At 38.4% G+C, this 20,648-nt stretch overlaps 1 protein-coding gene and 1 long non-coding RNA gene across 10 annotated transcripts in view; one reads left to right on the top strand and one right to left on the bottom strand.

Moving 5' to 3' along the window:
- Nucleotides 1–1,612: 1,612 nt before the first annotated feature.
- The window catches only part of LOC103026130 (zinc finger protein 521), a 250,362-nt gene continuing 231,326 nt past the window's right edge, over nucleotides 1,613–20,648 (bottom strand). For all 9 annotated transcript variants that reach the window (XM_049483079.1, XM_049483080.1, XM_049483081.1 and 6 more), the window contains one exon: nucleotides 1,613–2,993. In XM_049483079.1, the coding sequence (XP_049339036.1) occupies nucleotides 2,964–2,993 (30 nt within the window). In that variant the 3' untranslated portion in view covers nucleotides 1,613–2,963. The remainder of the gene's footprint in view (nucleotides 2,994–20,648) is intronic.
- Nucleotides 14,837–18,611, top strand: LOC125804007 (uncharacterized). The gene is made up of 3 exons (XR_007440524.1): nucleotides 14,837–15,978; nucleotides 16,088–16,275; nucleotides 17,570–18,611. It is a non-coding gene; the product is annotated as an uncharacterized LOC125804007 (long non-coding RNA).

Raw genomic sequence — 20,648 nt, 5'->3', positions numbered from 1 at the left:
TTAGTCGTCCCTGACAGCTTCACAGCAGCTTCAACAGAGTTAAAATAAGAGCAGACGTATGGAAGGTTAGGTGACTGCTTTAATTTTGCTCCTTTAATTTAGCTCATCTTTTTTGAAAGGTGGTGGATATGTTATATGGAGCCCTGCTCTTAATTTTTGTGTTGGAAAGTTGTTTAGCTCTGCTCTGGACACGTCTAAATAATGTTAAATAGCCTGTTGTAGTGTTGGGTTAGCATATCTAGCTACTTTATGATCAGTGTTCACGGCAGTAGTAGTTACTTCAGACTCAATTCACTTTGAAATCGATGCAATCTATTAGTAAACTATTAAATATTAAACTATTAGTTATGAACTGACTGTTTTCAACTCTGATAATTCACGAAACCTTGGTATTGGCATCTTGGCCAGTATTTATCCTCATTAACAAGATTACCTCAAAAAAGGCATGTGCAAATAAGATGAATAGGAAGTGTTTCACCCAATACAGTCCAGGTTTATGATCTCCTGAAAAAAAAATTACTTTATCTTAACCCTATGTTTTAAAATAAATGATCCTGTTTTTGAGATGTAATCAGTCATTATATTTGGGGGGATTGGTATGAAATATTCTCACTGACTGGGATTTCGTTGCAATGCTGATGTTGGGAATCATGAGTCACCATGACTACAGCACAAATATAGCCTATTTACTATCCAACAGTGAACCAACACATGTCTTCTGGGGTTTAAATTTTATTATATACTATAAGTATTTATAGCCTGATATACAATATTTAGCCATATACAATGGTGGGCAATGTGAAAAAAAATATCTAAAGTTTTTTTTTTTGTTTGTTTTTGTTTTTTTTGTTTTACAGTGATTTGCCCCTTTATCATTCCTGCTGAAAAATCCAAATCAGGATCTGCTTCTTCTGCTAGTAGCTGGTTTCAGATTGTCTTTGATGGTCAATGTGGATGAAAAGCTGGTCACCCAGATGAAAACTTAACCTGTACTGGTAAGCAAGTTGTTGAACTATTTACATGCAAACAGATCCTGCTGGTTGATCAGTTTGAGTTCATCTTTTCTACATACATGATCAACTTGTCCAAGTTTGGTCAGCCAAAACCAGCTTAAACTGTTTTAAGATGCTCTTTTTTCTTCCAGAGATCTGCACTAAGGAGTGATGATCCAAATATGCTTTTAATTTAGTATGAATCTGTATTATGTGTAATCTTTACAGTCTGACAACAATCTTTGTCTTTAAATGGCATATAATTGGCTTAATATTAATGTAGGAGAAAGATGGGCCATTTCAAATCTTAATACTATGATACTTAATCTACATTCATTTGGCTGTAGAATTAGCAGTTAGAAGCCTTGCACAGTGACCGATAGGCCATGATACATTAAATTACTACACTTGTTATATTTAAATGTGACTACCAGTACTTTTTGTGGAGAGATTTGGAAATGGTTGGCCCACTGACCTATATCAAATCACTACTTGTTATACAGATAGTCCTACTTCCCAAATAAACAGCTGTTTAAAAGCTGAATAACAGACTAGAACAGTTGTATAAATTTTCAATATTTGAGTGTGTAATGCACAAAAACTCACAGCACCGCAGTCAAATCATCATACAATTTTAATGTTTTCATCACATGAGAACACAAAAAAGAGGTCTAGCAAATTCAGACCCCGGTAAATATTTGTATATAACATTTTTCTCCCCATTAACACCAGAAGTTGTCGCCCTTGGTAAAATTTTTGATTTCCCAAAGTCTTGTGGCTGAGTCGGTAGTCACTGGTCGAGCGCCTTTTTCCCAACACAAACATCCATGAAAGTATGGAGTGTTATAAAAGTGCATTTCAGGATTTACTTAATGCAAAACTGGTATATACCAGAGATCCATGAGTATACTGTACATATTAGCATGATGTCTCACAGCATCTATAGAGCAATAGCATAGCAACAGCAATGACTTATGAAATTGGGAGAACACTTATTTTTCTTTTCTTTTTTAGATTTTGTGGCCAGAACCTCACGAGAGGACTGTGAAATGATGACAGCAGCCAGAACAGAGCCGAAACAGAGAATGAAGAGCATGAATTTATCCGTTCCCTCATCGCACACTGCCCTGAACAAAGAGGCAGAGGGAGGAGGGTTCCAGTCATATCCGGACTTCAGGCGAGGGGTAAACATTAATAACAGAAATGTACAAGTCGCTTCAGTGGGCTTTCGAATACAGCTTTAAAGCTGTGAGTTCTCGCCATCACAAAGCCTTGAGCTTGTTTTTATATCTTTTCTGTTTAATGAGAAACGTTTCTCTTTTTTTTTTTTGCATATATCAAGTATCTTCTCTGTCCTTTAGTCTCTGTAATCTTTATGATCCATGACGATGGCTCCACCTACTTCAACTGAGGTGTGTCGTTTTTGTCTTTCATTTAAAAAAAAGAAACACTTTTACAGACGTATGAATGCACAGGCCATGCTGGTGATCAAGCAGTCCATCCCGCGGGGTCTGACAGGATGCATCACGCACGTCTGGACTTACAACGGTTGTCGGCGCCTTTAAAAAATGTCCTTCTGAACCTTCTGATTCCGAAGGTCTCCGGCTGATGGCTCGTCCAATCGGAACGGTTAGACAAATCTTAATACTTTTTTCTCTCCTCAAAACAAACAGTATGTACAATGGCAACCGCAAGAACGCTTAAGAGCTGACAAACAGTAACACAGAAAGAGAACAGTATTTACAAATATGGTCAGATATTAAACACCGAGATTCACAAAGATCTTCCTCTCACTGGCCTTCTTGCTCTCAATCCTGTTTTTTTTTTTTTCTTAGTTTTTTTAGATTTTTGTTACTGAAACGAAAAGTTCAGTGCAAAAATTGACAAAAGAGCACAATGATTGGTTGATTCGGGTCCAGATGCAGTCAGTCATGACTCTCTGTTGTTGTCGTCTTCTTCAGACTGGCTTCCTTAGCTGCTGTGCTGGCTCAGCGTGTGGTTCTGTTCCAGAAGACAAGAAAAGGAAGCACAGATGTAAGTCAACAATCACATTTATCAGGATTTCACATTTTATATTAAGATTTTTATTTTTTTTTGTACAGCAAGAGTAGCAGGCTAACATTTGTTTTATTGCAACCAAACTACTGTAAAGAGAAATCCGGCATGAAACGGACTTGGTGTAGTGAAACATGACAATGGGTATGAGCTTTTTTCAAATAGCCAGCCTTTGTTTAACCCCAGCATTCCAAAATACAGCATTTGCATAGTGCTGCCCATGGAAAGAAACGCCTGTTTTTACACCCCTAATCTCCACACTTCATTGGCACTGAGAACTTCTGAAGGTGCAAAGTGTTTATACACACAGTACCTTCAGGTAGTTGTCTGGGCACTGCCATGCTAAAATTAATTCAGGATAAGTCTACTGACAAAGGTAGAATAGAGGAACAGATTTGCAAAATTAATTCTGTGAAAATGCATAAAATTTTATGATTGTCAGCAACAGCTTTGTAATCTGTATCTCCGTCATACCTATTCGTTCGTGCACATCAGATGACTTTTCATTATTTAATTTCAAGAGAGCAGCACCCGGAGAACTACTTCAGTGTACTTTGTGTATAAACAGTCTTTTTATTTATTTATTTTTTTAAAATAAACTATCTGTGCACTTTCAGTGTTCTCAGTGCCTTGGTTTATATATCAGGACCCTCAGATTCCTACCAATGACGTGTGGAGCTACTTTGAGGTTGTTAATAATGGCAATTTCTTTGCATGAGCAATGCTATGCCCATATCGCTAGCATTGTAGGCCTGTTGGGAGCATCAGCTCAAAGTGATGTATTTGGGAATGCTGATGGAGAACTGAAGTGAGCTATTGTACAAAAAACGCTCACGCTGCACCTTAAGTCCATTTTACACCAGATTCCTCTTTAATGTTAGACAGTTTAATCTATCCTATCTCTGTATTATGATAGTATGACAGTGTGTCTTTCTGTGGGGTAGTAGTTTCCTGAGTATCAGAAATATATCTGGATAAGTCCAAGCCACATTAAAATGCAAGTATAAATGCATTCAATATTACCTGTATACAAGCCATTTGTTTTAGCAAACAAATGTTTTGTATATAATGGGATGATGTAAAGAAATTTACTGGCTGGAGCTTTATAGTTATCCCAAGACCCAGTGTATATTTGTAATTAGAATATCTAGGTGTAAATACTCCCTAGAAAATAGATACAAATCCCAGCATATTCCCCCTCATATTGTGTAGCAATTATACACACATCTCTCTCTCCCTCAAAGACACATTCAAAAATTACAGCCCAAAGTCTATTTGCACATTTGTCATATGTAGTTACCAGATGTAAATGGTTTCGGGCGCTCTAATTTAAAACTAAAAAAAAAAAAAATTAGTAATATCAGTAGTGGCTGATGCTTTGTTGTAGTGTTATCAAACAAGAAAGGTTATTATACGTTATTTGCTTTTAATGGGGAAAACCAGTTAACCATTTGAACCTTAGAATTAGTATTTTCTGCATTCATAACAGATTATTATTTATTTGCTAACAGTTCGGCATATTTTGTGAAGTCCCACAGGGTTCTATTTTAGGGTGAGTGCACTTGCTGTTAATTATAAGAGTAATATGTGTATGAGGGAGAACTCTGAACTCAAGTGTAGACCTACGTATACACTTTAAAGACATGGTAATAAATAACCCCATATTTAAACCATGAAGCAACAGTTTTTTTCTTCATTGAAACAGTGGTGCTATTTTTCCACAGTTCAGCCTCCCAGTCCCTTTCATCAAACACCAGGATGCAGGATGTGTAAATTCATTCTCCGTTCTTATTATCTAAATCCAATTAGCAAAGAATAGAGTCAAATTTGCATGGAGATCAATAGCTTTAGGCCCAATGCGGCACGGTAAAGAACGCTGCAGCACCGAGTGACATGCCAGCACTGTCTCTCTCTGACACACACACCGACATCTCAATCCAAAGGCGCACGCCCAGGGATCAATGGCTGTGGCCATGACAACCAGCTAGTAGCCTGCCTTGTGTGAGCAGAACGAGGTGAATAATATCATCATTACCCTTTCACTTCCTGTTTTTTTTTTTTAAAACCTTTTCAGAACCACTAAATTACCGTTAATTACCACATTAACATGCAGCAACAAACACTGATACTGACGGGATATCTTTATAGAACTAAAAGCTGATATCTTACACACCTTTGCTGAAAATCGATTCTGTTTGATTTGTTCTCCTTGCTTAGTGAAAGTGTTATATGCTCTTAATAGGTGATGGTATTGGGCTGACAACAGCAGAAATGCTGGTTAAGATATCGGAAGAAAAAACAAAAATCAGATCTGATGAGTCTTTTTGTGGGGTTTGGGAAAATTGAAATAGCTTCAAGTGGCTGATTTTCAAGTTTATTTTAAAAGGTTTTGTTCAGTGAAAGTCAATTGACAGCAGAGCAGGCACAAACTGTTTTTTTTCTATTTATACCTAAAATTGTTTAAAAAAGCAGATGCCATAATTGTGTATAAGCTCTGTGGACCTAAATACAGTAGAGAAATATAGTTATCAACTCTCAATTCTAATTAAAAAGTGCCTTAATGTAAAAATTCCTAAAGGTCTGTGTTTTCTCAAAAGACAGCAAATAAAGCAAAACTGAAAAAAAGAAAACATATTTGGGGACCTCCTACGGTAATAAACTAATAACAGTATCAAGATTATTTCAAGTATATTAAAAATGATGTTTATAAAATATATTTATATATTTTATATTGTGCCAAAAAAATATTTGAAAAATAGCTGGTTTGGAAGTTATTGGCTAAACAGATGCAGTCATGCTGCTATTGGTCAGCCCATCACACAGGAGGGTTCAGTCTTTCCCCTCACTGCCCAAAGTAAAGATGGCAGCTATAGTCCTACATCATGTTTAAACAGCCACCTGGTGTTCTTGCTAAGCTTGCTACAAATTGTGGGATTAAAAAAATAACAGTTTTAATTGGCTTTGTTTGCGGAGGAAAAAATGTAGCTACAGTGTTTGAAGAAACCTGCTCAAAATTAATAATTTGGAATAGAAAATGGTGTGTGCAGAAATGGGTAAGCTGGGATATATTTTCAAATAATACTATATATTGGGTTACTTAAAATAAATAAAAATAAAAGCTGGACCTGATTCTGGTTTGGTCCAGAACAAGCAAGTTAATCTTGGTGGAATGGTAGAATGGTATCAGTACAGTAGATTTAAATATTTGCACTTTCTTAAAAAATATGGAGATTTGAGTAATAATACTGAAGAACCACTTTTAATTTACAGTGCAAGGAAGGTTATTTAGACCTTTAACGTTGTAACATTATGTTTGAGTGTATCAGAAAAGAAAAGGTGGTCTCTAAGTGGAAAATAAAATGCAGTATCAGTTTCAGGTCATGCTGGAAAATATATTATAATAAATAAAACTGAAGCTCTAAAATAATTCCTCTTTTCCCTGTTTGTTTTTCTGAAATTCCTTTCCCCTTCAGGCACTCCATTCCAGTAAACACACACGACGGATCACGTATTAATGTGCACTTTCAATTCAGGGCTAAGAGAAGTGATGCGAGAAACAAAAGCAACTGTCAGATCTATCAGTGGAGGTGACTGCATACAAATTACCACTGTTTTGTTTGCGAAAGCGTCGCCCTCGCGCCTGCTTGGAACTACCCAGCCATGAAATCAAAAGGTTAGGGAAAAAACAAAAGGTAAGGAACGCTGCATGTTGAGCAGAACCTGTGAGGAAATGATCTTCTGAGATGACTCGCTGATGAAGTGTACACAAAGATCTCACACAAACGCTTTCTTACTCTTTCTCGCTACAGCTGTGTGTTGTGCTGAGTGGTATGACATCTATACTTGTGGTACACGTGTTTTTGATGTCACTAAACACAGAGTAATGTTTAGTTTTAGCAGCATTGAGAAATTACAAAAGGATGGCATCTGGATGATCCAGATTGCTTTTTAAAGAGCAGTTAAAAATTAATCGAATAAAGATTGAGTCTTGCTAATATTTTTGTAACAAATGTGTTTGTGTTTACTATTTAAAAGCAATAGGATTATTTTTAAGTCATTTAAAAAAAAATGACTAATTAATACACTGAACTAGTGTTGTGTTCCATGACTTCTGCCACTCATTATTAGTCATTTGTCTGTTGCATGGACAGTTCTAGCCAGAAGCCATCCATCTTTGTACCCACATCTCACAATTTCTACAGGTGTGAGCATTCCCAAGATATCCCCTGAGATAACACTTTGTGATAATTTTCTACAAACCAATGAATATGAAGTATAAAGAGATACAGCCCAAATAGCTAATGATGTCAGAACGTAGTAAAGTTCTTTGGTCTGCTCATTAACTGCAGCAGGGAACCTAAGCAAACTGAACCAAATATGAGGGTTCATACGGTCATGAAATACCTGGAAAAGTCATGGAATTAAAAAAAAAAAAAAAAAAAAATTCTAGGCCTGGATAAGTTTTGGGAAAATGAAAATGCCCAGACAGTTCTGGAGAAGTCATGGAAATTTGGTCTACAATCCTTTGCGTTTCCATTTATCATGGGAGAAAATCTATTTTGAGCTAACAAAAACATCAGCTTCAGGATCTGACACATTTTATTATTAAAGATTGTGTGTCAACATTATCAGATTCATTTAAGGCCTACTATAATCAATTTTGATTATAGTTTTAGGTGTTTTTCTGTTTTATTGTCTATGTCTGCACTGATGTTTTAAAATCATATGGTCATGGAAATTAGCTTTGAAGGCATGAAAATGTATTGGTAAAAAGTGTATGAACCCTGAAATATACAGTATAGAACAGACCAGAACCTTGGTTCTGACTCTGTTCAGGACCTTTAGATGTGAACTTAGTCTTTGCCTAGGTGCATGTGTGGAAAATACTGTTATTTCATACAATTTTATCAATACCCCCTAGCTGTGCATGGACCAAAGCCACAAGTACACCTGTGCACCAGGCAGTGCGCGCACACACACACAAGCAGAGACAGAGTAGAGCAGTGGGCAGTGGCAGGGGAGCTGTGCCATACGGAGGTTCTTTAAAGGGGAGCGTGGAACTGGTGGTCCCTGGTGGGCAGAATCCAGGTCATCTTTTGAAGTGGCTGCTAATCCCTTTAATGCAAACTACATGCCCCACTTGCTGCGCTGGCTTTAAAACACGGCCTCGGACTCGCTGAGCTGGCCTGGACTGAACGCACCTGTCACCAGCTTATCTCTATTAGGCTAAACAACTGCAGCGTCTGCAACTTGCGTAGGACGGAGATCCATTTACATATCAACCAATACATTAGCAACAGTAACACACACACCCAAAAACAATATTAAAATATTTTAAAATCTTTAAACCTAAAAGTCTCAGTTAATCCTGGGCCATATCTAAAAAAATAATAAAAAAAAGCTTTAAAGTAGAAAGAAAAACCTTAACTTTCAGGGGAAGTCACTGTAAAAAAAGAAATATTGCTCCGAATCATTGTGCAGGATTTCTATTGGTCCGTTCTTCATAACATTATGACAATGTAAAACAACTGCCAAATTAATATTAATAAAAAAAAGTAAGCCTAAGTTTACTTTTTTTTATTTTACGATGTATTTATTTATTTTTTTCTGTTTTAAACCAACAGAAATGTGTTTAGGGAATGCTAATTAAGTAAATATCCAATATTCTGTTATTATTAATAGCTATTTAATAAATTATTAGTATTAAACATTATATTACTATCGACTTTTGACCTGTGAAATAACCCTTTTATCCTATATTTTTAATAAGCCTCGGGCTATGCAGTGTTGCACAGTGGAGAGTGGTCTCAGGCAGCTCCTCTAAAGTATCTATAATGTTCTATAGTGCAGTATCAGCATTCCTCCTTAAAATGGGAATGACAGAAGCTGTTCCCCCGTTACAGGTAGTGAACCACAAACAAACTGCTACTTTATTTGGGCAAAAATGCTATAGAATTTTGCATTAATATCCGTTTTGAGAAGTAGAAAGTTATAATAGTATTGAACAATAACATGCAAGGCATGGGATAGCAGTACGTAAATTTAATTCTATAAGGTATTATTTCATTGCAAGGCGAAATTAATTATAGGATTCGAGGTCTCTATTTCTAAAGTTTTGTGGATATTTACCATTCCTTAATCCACAGTGTTGTGTGTGTGTGTACCGGAAATATGTCATGAAAGGCTAAAGTTACCACCCACGGTAGACAGTGAAGTGGGTTGTATTGATTGTGAATGGTGGTGTCTGGCTAGAACTGTACAACTGAATTGAACATGGTACAGGTGTTGGCCTCAAGAGCTATGAAGTCCATAGTCAGTATTATAAAATTAATATATACACTGTATACACTCCCCTCTTCCCTCTGTTTAAAGTAGGCTTATGTCCTTTAAGCAGAAACACCCTGACTTTGAGCACAGATTTACATTGCTCAGTGTTTGTGTGGTTTCACTACACTGCTCTCTCTCCTCAACAGTCTCTGAAGCTTTGGGCCCGAGGCATGATCCCCATCATTCATCTCCAAATCCACCTCGCGCTCCTCTTTCCCTCGTCGCCGTACGGAAAGCGTTTAAAACCCAGCTCCGCTCTCCTCTCAGCTGGCCCGATTAGGCGGGACAGGCAGGGTAATAGGCAGCCTGACGTTAGGGGGGCGGGGTCAGAGGCAGACTTCTCCCCGGACACCCGTCCTCCCCTCCCTTCCCTTCCTCGTTCTGGAGAACCCTCCAAACACCTCCTTCTCTTTCACCTCCTCCCATGACGGCTCTGATGCGACTTCCTTAACGAATGCGGGCCATTACCCATCAGCCCCAGTGGCCGGGGGGACTTCAAATGGCAGGATATTGACACGGAGCGCTGCAAAGTGACTGAGCGAGCAAGGGTGTGTGCAAGCAAGGGGAAGGACAGAATAAAGGAAAATAAAGACTGTTAGTTGGATGTGTGTATGTTAGAGAGAAAAAAAGAGAAAAAGTGTGTGTGAGAGAGAAGTGACAATGCAAAACAATGTGCAGGTGTGTGTGTGTGTGTGTGTGTGTGTGTGTGAGACAGAAAGGGAGAAGTGATAGAATTATACAAAAAAAAATGTGTAGGTATATGAGACGTGTGTGTGTGTGTGTGAGGGAGAGAAAGAGAGAGGAAGACGAAAGTGACTTAATAAAAAAAAGGTTGTGATGGTTAAATATGGTTTTGTGTGAAAAAAGAGAGGAAAAAAATGTAGGGTGTTTGAGAGCGAGACAGGTAAAGAGACAGACAGGGAGAGAATGAGAAACTACTGAGGGGAATGAAATGTGGTGTGTGTCTGCCCACATTATTGTGTAGGCATTTTTTGGCGTGCGGGGGAGTGTGTGTATATATATATATATATGCGCACACATTCACTCACACACACACGTACGTTCAGGAGTGCACTCAGAGCCCAAAGGGATGTGGCTCTTTGGATATAATGTAGGGCTCGTAACAGCTATTAAAGGGGAAAATAAAGCCTCATGGGGCAGCAGCGGGTTTGACATGAGGCACAGTCTACCTCTTCCCTTAAACATGCCTTCACTCTCTCTCCCCCTCTCTCGCTCTCTCAAGGCATTCTCAAGGACAGTGTTAAACGACTCCGGCGGCAGCCATGCAGGCTGCAGAAAGGGGGGGGGGGAAAGAATACAAAAGAAGAGGGGAAGACAGGAAGAAAGAGAAGACAAAAGGATGAAAAAAACAAACTGGCTCGCCTTTGAGGTTGAGGCTGCCCGCGAGGCGCGTACAGTAAGAGGACACTCCAGCTGCAAGCTCCTCAATTATTACCCACATTTAAATCAGCTTTCAGAGCTGCCTACATTTATTGGATCAGCTGATCTGGTGATGAATACACGGCTGCTGTGTAAACACGGCGGATTCAATTCAGGAGAGCGTAATATCGCACCCACTCCAAATTACCATCTGCAGAGACACACCACAGCCTGGAGAACAGAACAAATCAATGCCACACTGAGAGCCATAACACAATGAACACAGATTACACGCCGCACTCGCGTAAGCACACCATACACTTTCCACAGGCACTTCGAACCGACGTCTCATATTAAACCTCACGCTCACATTTACATTTTATATTAAAACAGCTTGCAAACTTCACATGCTTCTGTTTAAACTTTACGCAGATTCTCTTCAAAGCTCTGCTTTTCCCACAGAAAAATCAGTGACCTCATTACGGTGGGCTGGATTTTGTTCCAGTGGGCCTATTCTGGAAAATAATGCAATTGCCAGAAAGACTCCAGTCAATTTCAAAACAAACAGCACCACAGAACTGCTACATTTTCAGTAAATAGTATACATTTGAACAGAATTAGATATTTAATTACATTATATATTTTATAAAATATGTATTATTGGTATTAAATTCCATAAAGTTTCCATAAATACACATATCTTGCTAGTTACTATGAACTAAAAGTTAAATCAAATATTAAAAATGATAACTGTAGTACATTAAATATTACATACCATGTAAATGTCATGTGATACATACAGCCTCTGGAAAAAAAATAAGAGACTTCAGTTTCTGAATTAGTTTCTTTGAATTTGCTATTTATAGGTTTATATTTGAGTACAAAATATTTTTGTTGTTTTATTCTATAAACTACAGACAACATTTCTCTCAAATTCCAAATAAAAAATTGTCATTTAGAGCATTTATTTATTTTTTTTTTTTTTGAAAATGAGAAATGGCTGAAAAAAAAGATGCAGAGCTTTTAGACCTCAAATAATGCAAAGAAAACAAGCTCATATTCATAAAGTTTTAAGAGTTCAGAAATCAATATTTGGTGCAATTACCCTGGTTTTAATTACAGTTTAATGCATATTGGCATGTTCTCCTCCATCAGTCTTACACACTGCTTTTGGATAACTTTATGCCGCTCCTGATGAAATATGGTATTTTTAAGTGGTCTTATTTTTTTTTTCTCCAGAGCTGTATACTGCTGTTGTAATTAATCGTTCCCAATTTAAAAAAGTAAATTAAATGTTAATGTTAGCATTATATATCATCTTCATTTGTATAAAGTATTAGTAAACTACTATATTGTACACAATCTAAAAACAAAATCATCTATATCCTATACATCTTTTATTCATATAAGAATTCACTATAAATATACACCACCTAAAGTTATAGATTTTGTAGTACTCTCCCTGTCCAGCGCTCTATTCATCCTTTGTGCTCAGATATTAATGCATTGATATAAATAGATGTTGTAAAATCCACATAACACTGATGATCTATTATCTTACTACAACTGCAGATCCTGTCCAAGTGTATCATCTCTGTTTTTTTTACAGTTAATCAGAAGGACTAATCCCAGTATCTACCAGTGGCATTATGCTGAGTCATGCTCGGTTTTGAGCTTTGTAGGTGGTTTGAGTTGTGGGTGGTTTTCATTACTTTTGACTTTATTCTTTAGACTTTTTCTTTCTGTATTTCTTCACGACTTTCTGTCACTTGTTTAATACAAGTCCTCCAAGGCAATGTGACGATAGAACATTGTTATTATGATAATTATGATTTTTTCTGAGCATTCTGTGAGTATTATCAGATATAAGACAACATTGTACCACATACTTCATTAAACAGATATGAAGGAGGCTTCCAAGTGGCAAAACGTCCAACTGCAAAACCTAACCTACCAATATCAATGTATTGTAAAAATACTGTGTAAACTAAATTTATGATGAATAGACCAATAGAAATGTTCAGAAATTACTTTAAATTATTTTACATTGAATTCCTTTTGAAGTTAAGAACCACCTCAACCAACCCAACAGATGAGATATACTTGCTGTTTCCATATATATGTTTATTATCTACCTCACATATTCTGCCTCTGTGAAGTATGTTAGTTGTGGATATTTTCAAAAATGTTTGCAGCAGTGCAGGTAAGTCTACATTGCTTAATTCCCGCATTTTCCCCACATTTGTATAATGTGTTGTTGGCACTAATGCAAGCAAAAGTCTCTAGTGGAACCTCCAGTAACAAATGTAGTATGTGAACAGTCATGTTCACTATATAATCAGTTGTGTATGTGAATGTATGGTCATTTTACAGCGTTAAAACACAGTAAATCTAAACTAGTCTCAGAACAAGCCATGTTGAGATCAAGACCAAATGAGGTCTGTCTAAAAAATAATTTTGTGGTGAACAGAACCAATCATAGGAAATTGAAGGTCTCTAAAAAATTGCATTGATTTGATCAAAAACATTACTACGCTTTAAAAAAAGATCCAAGCCTACTACGTGGTTAATAGTAATGCTCACAATGTGGATGCTTGTCTATGCGAACATATGGTCAAACAGCAAGTATTTCTCTACCCTAAAGAACAACCAGGCAGTGCTCCAGTGTTTTGTTCACGGCTCTTTGCCACTTTTTAAAAGTACCTTTTTCCCCAACTTCACCCGTCCCTGTTCTCCCCCCTCCGATCTTTTATCCCACGCTGTTCCTCCAATGCGCTGAGCAGTGGTGGCCGGCCAAACCTAAGCAGTCAATTCTCCACTAAATTAAGTTTACTCTGATCGATAGAGCACCCCTCCCAACACACAAACCCCTGATGTGGCCCAGTCTTGCTCTGCTCTTCCCTTCTCCACTCCTCTTCGTCAGCCACTGCTTGGCGTGCTGCCACAGCGACTAGCCCTCTCCTTTCATGCCATTACATCATCTTGCGGCAGGATCCCCCAGGACTCTCGCGTTCAGGGGCTGAGGGTGGGGGTGGAGGGTTCAGTTTGGGAAAGAGGGAGTGTGAGCTGTTGTGGGGCAGAGCTTAGCAGGGGTCCGGCAAGGCCCATGCAAACAGGTGCAACATGGCTACATGTCTATGGAGGGTTAGATTTTGGCTCTGCAGAGCGAGGGAACGAGGATGAGAGAGCAATAGCGAGAGGGACAGCAAGAGAGAGCGAGAGAGAGAGAAGCTGCAGGGCCAGGAAGAGGCTGTTGATTTATTAAGGAATCATTGGTTTTGGCAGCTCCCATTTCTCTGGCGCTTATCGATACAGTGGGCCGATAGACTGGCCAGCTGGGTTTGTGGGACGCGACAAAGGTGTATCTTCACAGTTTCGTCTCAGCGGGGAAACAGCCTGAAGTGAGGAGGGGGTTCTTTAAATTGTTAAAAACTGTTGGCTAAGCTAAAATGGGGAATACGTTACACAGTACCTTGTAGCCTGGATCAATAGGACAAAAAAAAGGGAAGAATTCAGGTTCCTCCATAACCTTACCCAGTCAAACAAAACATGTTCCCCATAGTAATGGCTAATAATAGACACCAGCACTGTTGGCTACACTGAGCAAAGTACGCTTGCAAGCATCCCTACTGTACATGATACATGATACTGCACTCAATAAAGGCTACAGAGAGCAGCAGTTGGATCGCACAAAAACACGTCTGCATGTCTGGTCCATTTGACAGACTGTGATCTCGCCTAACCATGTGGCGACACAGAGCTGTTTCCCGCACTTGCAGCAATGTACTGCAATACATCTTCAGTGTACACAATATTTACACCAAGAATCGGACCCAGAAACACAATAGCATTGTCTTGCGCCTGTTACAGTGCTACTGTACTATACAAGGCTGAGAAAACGTGCCCATTCTGAGCTGTGTTTCTCAGCTGCCTGAGTCATGTGCTGTTCCCCTGAAGGCTTTTAGAGGGCTTTCTTGTGTTGCCTGCGCCTCAGGAGTGGCCAGAGCGAGGCCTCTTAGCACAGTGCCTCAGGGGGCCCTTGGAACGGGGGAAAGGAGGCGGGAAACAGCTGCAGAGAGATCGGGAAGAACAGCACTTAGACAGGGGGAGGGCATTACAGAACAGAGACCACTATAAGCTCAGCTTAAGGCAACTATAGGCTTACTGGTTATGCTAGCATGTCTGGAAACCTAAAGGGAAAGCTATACTTTTAGTCCACAGAGCGGTGTGTATACCAGTAAGAGATGATGGAGCAAGTTAGACAGCTACAAGCTAACTAACAATTCTAGCACACAGAACATGGGGACAAGAATCTAATATGAAGGATGTGCAAGTCTAAAAGTTATCCAGCTCACATTATGTCAGTCTAGTGATAGCATTTTCAAAAACATTGTCACTGTCCAATAAAAAAAAGTATCTAAATTTCAGTCTCTTACACTGTTGTCAAATTTTCTTGATGAATGTGCCAGCATACATTTTCCAAAATTACTTGAAATAAACTCATTTTACATTGACTTATATTGACAGTTTTTTTTCTCTCCTATAAAGTGGTTATTCTGGAGATTCTTGTTTTTCATTGGACAGCAACGACATGTATAAAGCCAGAATACATCATACAAGGCGTTACAATATGGCTCTGTGGAGCAGAGAGATCTGAACCTACAACCTACCTATTGAGTAATGCAATGTGTGGGCTAGAGGGGTATGAAGCAATGAAACTGTTTTCTCTGGAATGATGGGAAACCTGGATAATGAAACCTGAATAACCCTATATTTAATGAGCCACCAGTAATGCTATAATTAATGTATTTATTTATTTTAAGACCCCTGATTTGGGAAGAAACAATGAAAGAAACAAGTGTTCCAACACGTTTGTTCATATAGTGTCTACAGGCTCTACAGGCTAACTACTGATGCTAAAACATGCATCAGCAGATGGCTAGAATGTCTAAAATAATATATATGATCCACAGTGTCCAGGTGCCATCATCCTACAGTAATCCACCAGTTTTATGTTTCCAAAATAAGATTTAGCTAGGCTACTTTACATTAAGAAATGATCCTAACATGTGGAGCATGATGGATGCTAGCATATCCTGACCCACTGTTTTGTTCTTTTCAGCAGAGATAACAGCTATCTGATGCTGCTAGCATGTGTAATGCATAGCTTCTAACATGACAAAAGCTAAGGCACCAGCATTGCTTTGCTTTCCCAAAATCTAAGGTAAAATTAGAATTTAGAACACAGGCAAACTTGGCCAGTCTAACATACAGAGTGAGCTAAGCTAAAATGCCTGAAGATGACATCTGCCCACCATTTTCTGTTGTCCTAGTGTCCCATGAGCCTCTGGCTTGTCTGTGCACAGTCGCGGAGCTCTGTGCCATCTGCAAGAGTGCTACAGCGAGAGCGAATCTCCGGCTCATTCCAGCTCATCACTCAGGGTTTTAATTAAGGCATGCTGATGCCACCCTCGGCCAGCCGAAGACAAAGGAACTCTCTGCAGCAGCGGCAGCAGAGCAGGTAGCGGACCTCAGTAACCTCGTTTAGTGTGACAGGGTGTTAAGCAGACCAAAAACAGTAGACAGACAGGTGTAGGTAGCATGTTTTAGCGTCAGTGTCTTTGGAGTCTTCTCATAATTTCATGAACACGGTGGTGAGAAGAGGATTTTCACAAGCCATCATCAAGCTGATCAGCTGCTATTGAGAGAATATTTTATAATGATATATGTCAAAGTATTGGGACACTCAATTTAATATTTCTTCTGAAATTGAAGGTATTATAAGAGTTTATCCTATCTCTACTGTCCAGGAAAGGAATTCTACTGGAGTTTAGAGGAACATTGCAGTAAGTAAGGATTTTACTGCATTTAGTTAGTGAGGTCACAATGTTGGGTGACCCACACTCCACATCACCTTCCTGAATTGATACTGAAAATATAGAATTGAGCTCAACTATTCCAGAGAACATAATTCAGTGCTGCAAGGCTTTATATACACTTAGTTTGATGCCATTAGGCATGATGGCTATAGGTTCATGTTTATCTACTGAAGAGAGGCTGCACATCAGTGTCAGCAAAGGGGGGGTGCAACTTGCTGCATTTTGCATTCATTAGAAGGGCTCTCCAAGTGTTTGTGCTCCGACAAAGGTAATTTAAGATGTGCATATTATGTATATTATTTGAAAAAAGGGGTAAAGTTTGTTGACAGTCACGTGCCCAAGTGAGCTTACTAAAAATATATACATTTATTTTCAGTTTGAAAATTTCAGATCATCCGTAAACCTAAAAACCGTAAACCTGTAAGCCAGGAACATGAAAAGGCTAAAAGCAACAGATTTGAGGAATGCAATCAAGTAAAAACAATGGAGGACAGATATATAGCTAGATACTATAGTATGTAAGACTTTATAATCACACAATAAAACCTTACACTTAATCTGTTATATTACAGGTAACCAGTGGATAGAGACAAGTAAAGCAGTGATGCGCTCTGCCTCTTCTTTGCATTTTGCCAGGAAGCTGTAAGCTAGACACCAATAAGCTGGTAGACACAGTATTCAAGTCAGATAAAACACAGGAACTACTAATTCATGATCTTTTCAGGGCCAATAAAAGCAGAAACTGTTTAAAAATGTATGAGTGAACATCATTTACAAGCTGAATTCCAGCTCACTGCATGAACCAGCTGATGAGTGAACTGGTGTATGTGAGGTCCTCAGTGATGGTCTTTCATGTCAGAACAGATTGTTGCATTTATTCTAACTGCCCTTCTTTTATACCACTATCTCCAACATTTAAACACATCTCTGTAACAGGCAGAGACACGGCGCTAGCACTAACCCCGCCTGACCCCGGCCCTGAAGATGAGTAATGCGTTGCCGTGTCAGCGGGCCAAACGGACTCAATCACTCCAGGAGCGAGAACCCGTCGCCTCTGCTGTCCGCAGCCCTGCTCTGGACAGGGTCCAGGTCTGCTGCTGCCCTGCTCTGGCTCCAGTGAAAACAGGAATATGTGAATAAATCTGTAAAAACAACAAGCGTTCGGTGCTACTTATCGGCCTGACTGACTGCAGATTTGACCTCATCCTCTGTTTAACCACAACCAGCTCCAGCTCCTAGGAAACCAAGGTTCTTGTGGATTTAGTGGGTGTTCCTGAAAAGTAAGTGTGTGTGTGTGTGCAAGTAAGTTTTGCTGTGTTTCACTGAACAGCCTGTGAAAAATTGTGTCTTTCAAAATGAATAACAGATTTTTGACAAATAATGTGATTGTTTTGTGGGGGGAAAAAATTGATATAAAGGTCATAAATATAACCCTTTTGGGCAATAAGATAAAGTTGGGCAAAAAGCTTGCTTTAGCTTGATGTCCAGTTTTATTTAAAAGCAAAATCTGACTTATATTTTCATTGTTGTTTGGGTATATATTTTAAATACTGTTGCTATCATGCAAATATGTTCTCTCTCCAAACTATTTATTTATTTATTTTTACAAGAGAAGGAAAAAAATATTTTTCAATGGAAGACAAGTAAAAATATTTAAAAATAAACAATGTATAATAAATGGACCAAAAAGTTCCAAAAATTACTTCCACTGTTTTTTTTTAACTTGTAAAATCCACTTTTTAGATTCAGGTGGTTGAAATGAATGGTCTAACATGTCATGGCATTAATATTTTTTTATTAGTATCAAGCTAGTTTTACAAAACTAACATATATAGTTCAATTTGGCTTATCCTGCAATGTAACTAATGACCAAAAAAATCTGATCAAGGGTCATAATTTAATTAGGAGACACTACATGACAGTATGATTGATAATATGGTTAATATCCTGGGAGATGTTTTCCTTCAGATAACCTTCAGAAATACACTGTGTTCCAAATTATTATGCAAAAAGTGTTTAGGAGTGATAAGGTAAGATTTTTTTTGTTTGTCAGTTAAACTCATCGATGGTGATGTGTGTCAGGGCTCTTTGTATCACTGAAAGCAATTGCAGACACCTGTGCTAATTATTTGGTAGGTGTGTCCAATTAAAGGCAAGACTACTTAAGAAGGCTGTCCCACATTATTAAGCAGCCTACATTTTTAGCCAAAATGGGAAAGAAAAAGGATGTGTCGGCTGCTGAGAAGCAACAAATTGTGGAGTGTTTAGGTCAAGGCATGACTAAAATCAACATTGCCAAGACACTTCATTGTGATCATCGCACAATCAAGAAGTATGTAGCTGATTCAGAGCACACACGTGTGCGTGCTGATAAAGGAAAATTGAGGACTCTTTCCAACAGGCAATTCTGTCAAGTTAAAAGAGTAGCTGCAAAAATGCTTTGTCATAGCAGCAGACAAGTTTTTGAAGCTGCTGGTGCCTCCAACATCCCCCGAACAACAAGATGCAGGGTCCTTCCATCCTGTCGACCTCCTCTACCCAATGCACACAATCAGAAATGGCTCCAGTGGTCCAAACAATACATAAAGACTGACTCCAAAACTGTTTTGTTCACCGATGAGTGCCGTGCAACACTCGATGGTCCAGATGGATGGAGTGGTGGATGGCTGGTTGATGGACACCCCATGCAAAAAAGGCTATGGCTCCAAAAAGGAGGAGGTGGAGTAATGTTTTGGGCTGGAATCATGGGGAGAGAGATTGTCGGGCCCTTTAGGATCCCTGAAGGGGTAAAGATGACCTCCATAATGTATGTGAAGTTTCTCAAACAGCACTTCCTGCCATAGTTCAAGAAGAAGAATCGTGCATTCCGCAGCAAGATCATTTTCATGCATGATAATGCAACGTCTCATGCTGCAAAGAACACATCTGCATCTCTGGCTGCTATGGGCATAAAAGGGGACAAACTTATGGTGTGGCCGCCATGCTCCCCTGACCTCAACCCTATTGAGAACCTCTGGAGCATCATCAAAAGGAGTGTCTATGATGGTGGGAGGCAGTTCACATCTAAGCAACAGCTCTGGGAGGGTATTCTGTCCGCATGCAAAACAATTTAAGCAGATACCACCCAAAATCTGACAAATTCAATGGACGAGAGAGTTCAGAAGATCCTTTCGAACAAGGGGTCCTATGTGCAATTGTAAGATCTCCTAGAATAAAGTTTTGACTGGAAAACTGTTTGATTTCAGTTTGTAATAACCTGCTAATGCTTATAATTCCATAAATGACCAATTTTTTGTTCTTTATAAAAATAAAAAGGTTGAAAACTCTGCTGTGCATAATAATTTGGAACATGCATTTTGAGTGCATTTTAAGTGTTTTATTTTTTTTAAATATACTGTTATCATTGGCAGTTTGTTCAAAAACCTTTCAGTTGTACTCTAATAGTCGATGACTAGAAAATTACAATGACTGCAATTCATATAGGTAATTTTGGAAAATCTGAGAAAATATTATTTGCATAAAAATTTGGAACACAGTGTAATCACATAATGTTTAGGTTTTATATTAGTTGCGGTCAGTTAAGGAGTCTAGGGAGGACTTTGTTTTTTGTATTTTATTTTATTGTATTGTCACTATTCTAAAAACGAATAAAAAAAAGTTGCAAAGTGAAAGCAAAAGTTATCTTAACTTATTTTTAGTTATTATGAAATGTTCACATAATATAGAGTAAAAAATACTGCTGTGCTCAAATAATGTAGACTGATTTTTGGACAGCAAATACAAAAAAAGAAGCTTTTTTTTTTTTTTTTTTTTTTTTTTAGGTACCCCTGATTCCTTTACCTGTATACTTGCAGAACTGTTGAATTTTGCTTAAGAGATTAATTGAGCCTGAAATTATTTATACGTTTGTTTTGTTTTGCTGTTTGTTTAAAGGAATAATTAGTTATGAGTTTTGTTAAATTAAACAGCAATAAAAAGTTGTAATTGGTACTTGCTACACTCTGAACAACTTTTA

Source organism: Astyanax mexicanus, chromosome 8, assembly GCF_023375975.1.
Source record: "Astyanax mexicanus isolate ESR-SI-001 chromosome 8, AstMex3_surface, whole genome shotgun sequence".
Classification (NCBI taxonomy): Eukaryota; Metazoa; Chordata; class Actinopteri; order Characiformes; family Acestrorhamphidae; genus Astyanax; species Astyanax mexicanus.
This window is presented reverse-complemented; position numbering and strand designations above follow the sequence as displayed.